At 38.6% G+C, this 11,539-nt stretch overlaps 2 protein-coding genes and 1 pseudogene across 2 annotated transcripts; 1 reads left to right on the top strand and 2 right to left on the bottom strand.

Annotated features, from left to right (window-relative positions):
- Positions 1-284: 284 nt before the first annotated feature.
- LOC147472818 (uncharacterized) lies at positions 285-869 on the bottom strand. Its single transcript, XM_086588271.1, has one exon. The coding sequence runs from the start codon at positions 867-869 to the stop codon at positions 285-287; it is 585 nt and encodes a 194-aa protein (XP_086444397.1).
- A 5,149-nt stretch (positions 870-6,018) lies between these two features.
- On the bottom strand, positions 6,019-9,321 carry LOC147472817 (protein NRT1/ PTR FAMILY 4.3-like). Its single transcript, XM_086588249.1, has 5 exons — positions 8,972-9,321; positions 8,392-8,609; positions 7,772-8,212; positions 7,296-7,438; positions 6,019-7,061 (listed from the first exon to the last, which is right to left on the bottom strand). The coding sequence occupies exons 1-5, from the start codon at positions 9,108-9,110 to the stop codon at positions 6,164-6,166; spliced, it is 1,839 nt and encodes a 612-aa protein (XP_086444375.1). The 5' UTR covers positions 9,111-9,321; the 3' UTR covers positions 6,019-6,163.
- An 812-nt stretch (positions 9,322-10,133) lies between these two features.
- LOC147472816 (F-box/LRR-repeat protein 14 pseudogene) lies at positions 10,134-11,064 on the top strand (annotated as a pseudogene).
- Positions 11,065-11,539: the final 475 nt, after the last annotated feature.

Genomic DNA, 11,539 nt, shown 5'->3' with positions numbered 1-11,539 from the left:
CTCTGTCCAGATTTCCTTAACTGCCTCGCAAATCATAGCCCGTATAATCTCATTTGCCACTGTGGAGGTACGGCAAATACGCAATAGATAGTACCATTCATTGTGAGAAGGTTTTACCATTTCAGAAGCCCCATAGCTCTTTTGAAGTTTCTCCATACAAGATGGGAATAATTGCAATCAAAGAAGAGAAAGCCAGAGCTTTCTTCATGACTGTCACACAGGCAGCATTTTGATGTTCTAATCACCTTCTTATTCATCAGTCGATTCTGCGTAGGTAGCGCACCCTAGAACAGTTGCCAGATAGTAAAGGAATGTTTAGGTACTGAAAGCTTCCCCCATACAATCTTGTACCATTTTACCTTGCTTCGCACATTTTTTAGAGCTGCATATGCTGAAGAAATCGTGAATGCTCCTGTACTGGTTGGAGTCCATGTGATCTGGTCTTTTTCAATGTGGGAATTTATCTCAGTTTCCATTATCCATTTCTTTACTTCGCACTCTGGAAGATCAACTATAGTTCTCGCCCAACCCCCATCAGCTATCACTTCCGCGACCTTTGCATCTTCAGGTACTACATGTGCAAGGAGATTTCTCGCCTGTTCATTCTTGATAAGAGGTCCCGAGCACCATGGGTCATGCCAGAAACTAGTCTCCTCTCCATTTGCTATACAGTACCTTACAAACTTCCAAGCAATTTCTCGATGCTTCATCACCCCTCTCCAAACCCAAGAGCAGTCTCGAGGGGTCTTCATCGTCCAAAAGTGCTCATGTTTTATATGATTATCCCATGACCATTTAACCCACAAGCACTCATGTTTCTGCGCAATTTTGATAACCAACCCACAGTACGCAGCTTTATTCCAGACCATTGGATCCAAAAGCCCCAGTCCACCTTGATCTTAATCTAGTCTGAGCTTTCCATGACTAGCATGATGCATCTTTCTAGCCATATTTGAACCAGTCCAAATAAATCTATTACACAACTTGGCCACTTTATCAAGTACTGTCTTCGGAAGGACAAAGGTTTGGGCCCAATAAGAAAGAAAGGATGAAAGGACAGACTTAACCAACTTAACTCTACCTGCTCTGTTAAGATCTTTGTTCTTCCAGTTTGAAATCCGAGTTGTGATCTTTTCTATGAGGGGCAAGCATTCCCGTATACCTAGTCTTGAAGCAGTGAGAGGTAGCCCTAGGTAGGTAACAGGTGGAGTTACCAGAGAGATATTCATTGCTGCAGCTACCTCTAGTCCCTCTTCTTCAGACATACTTCCAGTGAGAATAGTAGTCTTTTCATTGCTAAGATGTAGTCCTGTTGCTTGAGAGAAAGTATACATAATATCTTTGATAGCCATGATAGACTCTATGTTGCCTTTGTAGAATAGAAGAATGTCGTCTGCAAAGTAGAGATAGGAAATGGCCAGCTTCTTGCACTTTGAATGAGCTTTTATCCTTTTCAACTGGAGCCCTTGATTTAAAAACACTTAATACCTCCATGACAAGCACAAAAAGGTATGGTGAAATTGGGTCCCCCTGTCGAAGTCCTCTTTTACCTTCAAAATACCCTTCCGTGTCCCATTTACCATTACAGAGTACCAAGGAGATGCATAGACATAAACAACCATTCAATGAACACAAGGAGGAATTTAAACTTTTGTAAAATGGCCTCAAGTGCTTGCCACGACACAGAATCATAGGCTTTCTTTATGTCCAGCTTGATAGCACACCTCTTCAGACCTTTCTTTCTCGCATAGCCCCTTAGCATCTCATGAGCTAACAGAAGGTTATCTTGGATAGTTCTTCCTGGAATAAACGCAAATTGAGAGCAAGAAATCAACGAGGAAATACAAGTCTTCATTCTGTTTGTTAGCACTTTAGACACACATTTGTATATAATATTACAGCATGTGATAGGTCTAAAAGAAGCAACACTCGATCATTTCTCAATTTAGGAATAAGATAGAGAAATGTGGAGTTTATACCTCCTGTCATCCTTTTATGGAGAAAAATGTGTTTGATAGCCCTTTTGAAATCTTCTCCAACGGTAGACCAGCTTTCCTTGAAGAAATGAGCATTAAACCCATCTGGCCCTGGTGCTTTATTGTCCTCCATTGCAAACAAGGCTTCTTTGATCTCAATATCAGAAATTGGTGATGCTAAGAACTTACTCGTGTCAAGAGAGATCTCCTCCATACTCAGACTATTAAGATAACCGACATCACATGAAGCAGAGGAAGTAACCCCTAGAAGCTCCGAATAATATTCCACAAAAGCCTCCGCTACTTGTTTTTTGCCTTCTCTTCTTACACCTATGCATCAGTAATATCCCAAACATGTTTTTTGGTCATCCTCTTCTTTAAAGCATTAAAGAAGTATCCACTACATTTGTCACCAAAACATAACCAATCAATGTCAGTTTTGTGAAAAATATCTGCTTCCTCAAGCCTGATCAGGAAACATAGCTTCTCTCTTATTTCATATTCTTGGGCACTCAGAGCACAATCAAGCGGATTCTTATGCAGGTTTTCTTGAACTGCCTTCAGCACCCTTCTTGTCTCTTCCACTAGTCTATGGGTGTCACTACAGCAATTCTTTGCCCAGCCTTTCAGAACTGCCTTCAAGCTCTTAAGCTTTCTTGTTAACATGAAATCAAGGTTCCCATCGTCTGCTATTTCCCAGCACACTTTTAGCGAACTCTCAAAATCTTGATGGAGCGTCCAGAAGTTGCAGAATCTAAATGGTGGGTGGCTTCTGATAGAATTGAGGAAAGATATCACCATAAGGCAGTGATCGGATGGTCCTTGAGGTAAGAATTCCACCTTTGTTGCCAAACTTATAGAGGACCATGCTGCATTTACAAGACACCTATCTATTTTTTACCATTTCCTCATATGATCGCCTCCACTATTCCAAGTATAAAAACATCCCATTGTTGAGTGATCAAACAGTCTAGCTACATTAAGGCATGTTGAGAATGGCTGCGTTTCTCTCGGATGAACAACCCTATCACATATTCTCTCATGCGAGAACAACACATTATTGAAGTCCCCCATAACACACCATGGGCCATGAACTCCTGTACTGATAGCCTTTAACTCTTCCCACAAAATTAGTCTATCATGACTATTATTACTTCCATAAACCGTAGTTAAGAAAAATGAAATTCCATATTGCAGTAAGGTAACCTTGCAGTGAATAAATTGGGAGCCTTCCACTTCCTTTTGGATAGCTACAAAACTACCATCCCAAATAAGCCAAATTCTTCCTCATTCGTCACTAGAGTAGTTGTGGACGATCTCCCAATTTGGCCAGGCTATATCAAAAAAATTTAAGTACTTTTCCATCTTCACTTTAGTTTCCAAAAACCCCATACAACTAATCTTGTTATCTAAAATAAACTTGCACATCTGTTTTGCTTTTAAACCATTATTCATAGCCCTTACATTCCAGCTGCAGATTTTCATCATTGAGGAGACAGATTACCGGTTCTTTCGCTTACCACTCCCTTTTGATCTACCCTTTCCTCTCTTCCCAGTATTTACTTGCTGCTTTGTATTTTTCTTCTTCTGGGCTCTAGTTTGAACAGTTGTTCCCTCTGTAGGCACTTGCAAAATCCTCGGAGAAGTGTATGAATCTCCAAAGAGTTCTAGTTCAGCATCCGACAAATCATCATCTTCGAGACCAACAAGCTCTTCAAAAATATTCCTTTTAACACAGATTTGTTCTGCTTCAGTATTCCTTTGTCTACTCTGTTGGGTAGGGGTTTGGAACACTACCACTGAACTTTCCTCCTCATTGTTTATATCAAAAATACATTCCACCTTTCCTGGAGAGATCAAATTGATGTTACTTTGTGAAGCCCCTTCGCTGTTACTTGCTTGGGCTTGCTGCCATGCCACTATCTGTGTACAAGGCCCACTTTGGGCATCTGTTACCTCATTACCTGTTGCACCCGGCCATTTCCCTGATTACCAATGACTGCTCTGTGTTTGTTATAGTTGTTTCAAGGTTTTCTTCACCAACTACTGCCTGAGGAGGCCTGGGTTCATCTTTATTTGGCTAAGTTATTTTGTCATCTTTATTTGGCTAAGTTATTCACATAGGATTATCTTTCAATGTTGAAATCATATTTCTTTTACATGTTCTCAAAAAAAAACATTTTCTTTTAATCGAAGAGTATAATATACAAAAAAAAAAAAAAAATAAAAAATAAAAAAAAAAATGAAAAAATGAGAAAATGAGAAAATTCTTTTAGAGATGTTCTCTAACTTAGATAAAATTTGTTGTTTACTTTTGAAAAAATATCTAACGGTCTAGAAATGTCTAGTTTTTGCAATCATCTTTTGCCACTTTTGAAAAAATATTTAACGGTCCAGAAATGTCTAGTTTTTGCAATCATTTTTTGCCCATGTTAAAAATTGTCAAACAAGTTGAATTTTTGTAGAGATGTTCTTTATGGTTAGTAGATCATATCCACAAAAAATGAGGTTTTAAATCAGTGAGCATAGCCCTTAATGCCTGGATTTTTTTTCACTATTGTTTGTAAATTTTTAGGTGCAACTTTGGAACCCCTCTTGAAAGTTTTATTTAATTTGTCATTTGAATACCTTAAGATTATGGTTAGAATATATGTACAATTTCAATCATTTTGTATATGGGATGATAGATCTTGAAATTGTATTGGAATAAAGAAAAACATTTACATTAAAATATTTGTGAGGTGTTGCTAATAGCCGATTATTTATATTAAAACATTTATGGGTATTGCTCAGTGCCTTGTTTCTGTAATTGGTCCCCGCTTTGTCAGTCTATTCTTTCCTAGACAGATGATTCAATTACATAATCATAACATTTTTTTAAATGAAGTATTTCTAAACGTTGGATCGGAACATTTGTACTCAATATTTATTTTATGAAAACGTTTGATTTAAGTTGCGCATAACTTTACCATGTTACGTTGCAAATGCCGTAGGAGGGTCTTAAGCCTCCTTTACAAAGATCTTATCCACAGGGAGATCGATCATATTTACCAAAAATCGGCTATTAAATCATTGTGTTTAGTAAGAGTGTCAATTTGGGTGTCAACGTTGCCTGACCAATAAAACCTGTTTTTCATGAGATTAGTAATTCGGTAATACTGGAGGGGTTTGAAACCTAGACCTCAAATCATGTGAACTTGGAAATTTGGCGCAGCTGACAATTGAATCGAAACTTTCCCCATATCCGTAGTAGTGCGAAAACAAAGCCCGACTCCAAGTTGTTCAGGATTAGTGGCGTTGAGTTTCTCGACCCCCAAATCCTAAGCTTTATGCAAACGAACTAAAGACTTTGAAACTTGGAACTAGAAACAAAGTTATGCGGTATATGATGTTGTTTACTTTGTTGGTGCAAGGGCAGAAATGCCGCATTTACATGTGCCATTAAGAGATATTGCTAATGGGGCCATGATAACCTTTTAGCAAACATATAGATCAATCCTAGCCAGTGGTGTCCGGGGTTAGAAGTGCAAATGGAGGGGCCTATAGGTGTCAGTAGGAAACATGTAAAGGACATGTTTCTTCAAAGAGAGGTAAGTGCTGGAGAAGGTAATAATAACTTTGCAGCATATATATTTTGCCAATGGACTGAATGGAGGGTTTCAAACTTTCATATACATGCATCACATCATCATTAGTGGATCTGCTTTATAGTGATCCCTCTTTTAAACAAACATTAAAGTTGGAAGCATTAAACAGGCGACCACTTCCTTTTTCTTTTTCTTTCTTTCTTTTCTTTCTTTCCTTTTTACCAACATGTGCTGAAACCTGAAAGTCATCTTTGCTCATGATAATAGAATGGCACTAGTGAAGAGCAAAGTCAAAAACAAGGTGAATGCATTGAATCTTGTATGTGAGATTCAGGCCTAACTTCATTCCAAATCCTTGAAACCAAATCAAAGATCAGGTATCAGAAGTCAACTTGAAGTAGTCAAAAACGAAAACGGAAGGTGGGAAGACACCAAGCTAAGTTAGGTGTAAAATAAGAGCCAAAAGACTATCTTTATACCTTTATTACGTTGTTTTTTCAATAATTTATACAAGAGTCAAGAGAAAGGTAAAAGAAAGGGAGAAAATAATTATGTATAGAGATGATTGTCTCTTTTTTTAGATAACCTGGAGATAATTATCTAAGGCATATAATTTTCAGTCCCAATATGCTTTGAAGAACTAAAGCTTTGGTGGTCTAGGTCTTCTCCATAGGAATCACAGAGTGGAGTAGGTAATAAAGAGGGGTTGTAAGTATACCATTTAGACCAAAAGAGATAGTTGAGAAAATTAATAAGGCTGAGTGTGGCTAGCATCCAGTAGAAAAGGTCTAGCCTATTCTTGTTGAGATCATTGTCACTGAGCCAACCCCCACCACTACCAGATACTCTTGAGGTGATCTTGTTGACAAGAGAGACTAGGAGAGAACTCAGGTAAAAACCAAATGAATATGAGCAATAGGTCATAGCTGTCAAAAAGGATTGCATTCCTACCAAGGACTGTTTGTAGAAGAACTCGATAAGACCAACCGCTGTAAACATCTCGGAAAGTCCAAATATGAGAAACTGTGGCGCAATCCAAAAGATGGACAAGATTTTGTTTGATTCTACTGCCGAGTTCCTCCTCTTATTCTCCACCAAGGCTGCGGAGACCATGGAGAAGGTGGCGACAAATAGGCCAATGCCCACTCGTTGCAGCGGGGAAATTCCAGAGTCATTTCCAGTGATTTTTCGAGCTAATGGGACAAATGCAATCTCATAAAGAGGAACTAAAAATATGAGCATTATATATGGGATAGATTGTAGTGAAGCCGGCGGAATTTGGAATCCTTTTGTGAGCTGAGTATCCATTAGACTACCTTGCTGAACTGAAAATGTCTGGAGCTGAGCCAGAATGGTGTTGAAGATTATTGTGCAAGCAAAAATTGGAACCACAGAGATAATTATCTTGACTTGCTCCACTTGTGTTACAGTGCATAGCTTCCATGGACTTTCATTACTGGTTTCTTCCTGTAGTATGATGGAGGCCTTATCCAAGAACCTGAAATTATTGTATTAAATTAAAAATTAGGTTGAGGTACATCCAAATTATGTAATGCATGTTCTAGATTCCATATTCAACTGGTGTATCATCTGACCATAAGTGAAGTTGACTTTAGTCGTAAAATTAAAGGAAAAAAACGAGGAAAAAAAAAAAGAAAATAGTCGTCTACATTCTATCATATATGTACTTAATTAGCAGTGAGACAATCTCCAATAATATCTATTTACACACCTAAACTTTTCAGTGTGGTGGAGAGCGCCGGCAATATTGGAGGAAGGGGATTTGATGTAGCTTGCACGGTTTTGATTGCCATGAAGCATCTCTGGATTAGATGGAATGACTTGCTTTCTCTTTGCAATTGCAGCAACAAATACCTATGACAGAAAACCATTTGCATATCACAGAATTGAAGCTTATTTAAGACTCATGCAATGCATGTTATACAACAACTTCTATAGTACTCCTAAAATATTATAATGCGTTATTTACCATGTACTATTGCTTTTTATTTTCTTTTTCTAGATGAGATCTTATAAACCTAAGGTAAGTAGGAACCAACTTAACTTTTGTTTGGATTAAATTCTAATCCCCTTAAATAAATCTGACTTGAATCGTCAAGACTGGAATGTAGTCTCAAATCGTGCAGTGTTATACTTTAATATCTAGGAGACCTTAGTTTCAAATCAGTGAAAGGGAGTTCAAATTACTTGGGCAATTGGCGTGAATATGCTTCCACAAGGAGGCTTGTTTCTGTATACAACTGTACCAGATATGAGGCTGATCAAACCCATTGCCATGGCTGCTGCGGATACACCAAAACCAACATCCATTCCGGAACGCGTTTGGACCCACACTAAAACTGTGAGGGCGACAAGTTCCCCAACAGAGAAGGCAAAGTAGGCAGCATTAAAGTAGGTGGAGAGCTTCTTAGTTTGTTTTGGGTCCTGCTTGCTGAACTGATCAGCTCCATGAGAAATTATGTTGGGCTTTACGCAACCACTTCCCAAGGCCACCAAGTATAGAGCTGCAAAAAATATTAAGGCTTTGAAACCATTGGCTTCTAAACAGTGCTCCCCAGAAGATAGCATGTGGCACTGCGGTGGCCTTAGTTGGGGAAGATGTGCTTGGACTGATAACAGTATGAAACCCTGTGAAGGAATCACCACACATCAAATGACATGTACATAAGAAACTAATAATTAGAAAGATCTTTCTAGAGTGGAATCAAAATTATAGGAACATTAATTAAATTGAATAATGTTAAGTTAGGAACAAAATAAATTAAAAATATCAGTAACACATGCAGTCGATAATGAGATGGGCATACAGAGAGTTCAATAAACCCAAAGATGAGCATGGTCCAAAAGCTCCCAAGATACGAATCAGAGAGGAAGCCACCAAGGAGTGAGAGGAGGAAGACAGTCCCTATGAAATTTGTGACAGTATTTGCAGATTTTGATAGAGAGAAATGCATCTCATTGAACACATAGGTTATGAGATTATTTCCTACTGCAGCAATCGCCATGATCTCGAATGCTTCAAGGCCTGAAACAAAATCATCATCATTCGCATGCACCCAAAAGCAATTGACATACAAATTAAGTAATTAATAACAAAAGTAGAGTTATTGAATATCAATGAGAACCCGGCCACACTTGATATCGACCAGTAAACTCAAGACACACAATGGATGGACGTAGTAAGTAGTGGAGTTGACTTGATAAAAGAAAGTAAAAATATATACTTTCAAACAATGCTTCTTAATGCGGGTAAGGGCGGCGACCATCTCATATGGCATGCATAACAAGGAGAGGTAAAGGATCAGAATTTTATGTCTTACTTATATGTTTGTGAGAATGTAAGTATGTATCTATGAGAATCTTGAGAGAAGATATATATATATATACCAAGAACAAAAACTGCAGCTTTCAGTTCCCCATGCTTGTTTAGCTGGCTGGGTCTGCCTCTCCAGTCAACTGAATTTTCCTCGACAGACATGGATTCTCCTTTGATATTATGTCTTACTGCAGTAGACTCAGTATCCATTCTCTATGTTCTTCTTTAATGGCTGGGTAGCTTTCTAACACACGAGACGCTAGTTTATATATTTAATATGGATCTTTGTGAAAAACACTGAAACCTGTATACCGGGAGAGCAAAAGAATCTCAAAAAACAAAAGCAAAACAGGCAGTCAAGTGGAGAGAGACAGAAACACACAACAGAAGCATTCCTCACAAGGATTACAGCTTAAGGGGTGAATTTCAGACGAGTAGATGCCCCTATTTATATACATCTGCCTCTTTTCCTTGGCCCGACGTACTTTTTCCCGATTTTTCTTAGTCTTTTCCCCACTCCTCGTTGTCGGCTACAAATGTCAAACCATGTCCACCTTGTCCCAGCTCACTAAATCTCAACTGGTTGGTTCGTAGGATAACCGAAGCTGGTCGAACACTGTGCCCTTTTGATTTGCTGAAGTTCATGTATTTGGCTGTTGATTCTGGTAACTATCCACTGCGAACAGTATCTCTTACCTACAGACTAACATAACATTCTCATACATAAATAATAGAATGACAATGGCATGTTAAGTAGCTTGTAAGATACAGTGGATAAGCCATTTTTGGTATGCACCCTGCCCCCTATGATGATAATAATCTCTCCACTTTAAGAGAGAAATAACGTGACGGTTTTTTCTAAGAGTAATACTGTCCCACATGACCAACACTTATTTCACTTATAAGTGGCCGACCGTTGTAGTTGCCGAAAAAATGGCTTTGGTTGCCGTAAAGATCGCCACAGTCGCAAATGAGACTTTCATGAAAACGCCAAAATGAGCCCATGCTAATTGCACCAATCTCTCCTTCCTTATTGTATTGCTAAACATTTTAAAACGAAATCCTAAGCAAAAATCAAAATTTTGTTCTGCTGCATTTTGTACACTACACCAACTAACTCATTGAAATACATGAGGGCGTGTATAATACAAGTCAATAGTGTCTAGTTAGGGGAGTTTGAGAGTGCTAATATGGATTCTGGATAATTACCGAATATATTTATATTATTACAATATAGAAACTATGGCTCCAATGGATACCTTGCCCGATCAATTAGTCTGGGAGATATTAAGTCGTATTAAGAAAACAAGCGATAGAAACTCCGCATCATTAAGTGGAGAAAGAACAAAGGGAATGTCTACGAGTTGGTTGTGGGATACACCCTGCAAATGAAGCAGTAACTTCCCTATGTAACCGTTTTAGTAACTTGAAGAAAGTGGACATAGTTTACTCAGGCTGGATGTCAATACTAGGGAAACAGTTGGATGATCATGGGATTCATATACTGTCTGAACGTTGTTCTTCCCTTGTTGATTTGACTCTAAGTTACTGTACCTTTATTACCAACGTAGGTCTCGGTCATTTGGCTTCTTGCACCAAGCTTACGACCTTGAAGCTGAATTTTACACCAGGGATTACTGGTTGTGGTATTCTATCTTTTGCTGTGGGTTGCAAAAATCTAACTACCCTCCATCTCATTCGTTGTTTGAATGTGAGTAGTGTCGAGTGGCTAGAGTACCTTGGGAAGCTTGAGACGCTCCAGGATTTATCAATAAAAAACTGTAGGGCCATTGGTGAGGATGATCTCATCAAGCTAGGACCTGGTTGGAGGAAATTGAAAAGGTTGGAGTTTGAGGTTGATGCTAATTATAGATACATGAAGGTGCATGATCGGTTAGCTATGGACCGATGGAAGAACTGTGTTCCTTGCGATAGTATGGAGGAACTTAGCTTGGTTAATTGCCTCATAAGTCCAGAGAGAGGGCTTTCTTGTGTATTGCCTCATAAGTCATTGATGAAGCTCCATTTAGACATGTGTATCGGGGTTAGGGACTGCGACATTGTGAGCTTAGCACGGAGATCGGATGTAACCTTTTGTCCATCTCTGACCCTGGAGTTGTTAGATGTGATTAGATCACTGCCTCTTCAGCTTGTTGATAAATGACTCGTTACGATTGACAGATCAAAGTCTGAGGGCTGTAGATCATAATTGAGACCACTTGTGGAGTCAGATAAATTGGAAATGTTGACAGTGGAAGATTGTCCTCAAGTTTCGGAGCGAGGAATACAAGGGGATGCAAAATTTGTGTCCTACAAGCAAGATATGTCATGGTTATACTGAGCGTTTGGTTAACTTGCAAGGGTGTTGTTAAATAATAGATCAGATGATTTCTGTGGCTTGGTATCATTGTACATGAATGTTGTAAACTTGTAATTTGGTTCCGTGAGAACCTACCTTCTTTGCCTGCTTTCTTTCTTCTATCTTTAAGAAGATATTGTGTTTGTATTACATGTTTCATTTTCACTCGTCATTCTATGTAAAAAGAAATTTGGTGTACATTGAAGCCCTTTTTGGGCCATTAACTATAGCATCTAAAATTAATTGTTTCTTCTTACCCTGATTTTGTATGTATATATAT

This window comes from Coptis chinensis, unplaced genomic scaffold (assembly GCF_015680905.1).
Source record: "Coptis chinensis isolate HL-2020 unplaced genomic scaffold, ASM1568090v1 utg73_pilon_pilon, whole genome shotgun sequence".
Classification (NCBI taxonomy): Eukaryota; Viridiplantae; Streptophyta; class Magnoliopsida; order Ranunculales; family Ranunculaceae; genus Coptis; species Coptis chinensis.
This window is presented reverse-complemented; position numbering and strand designations above follow the sequence as displayed.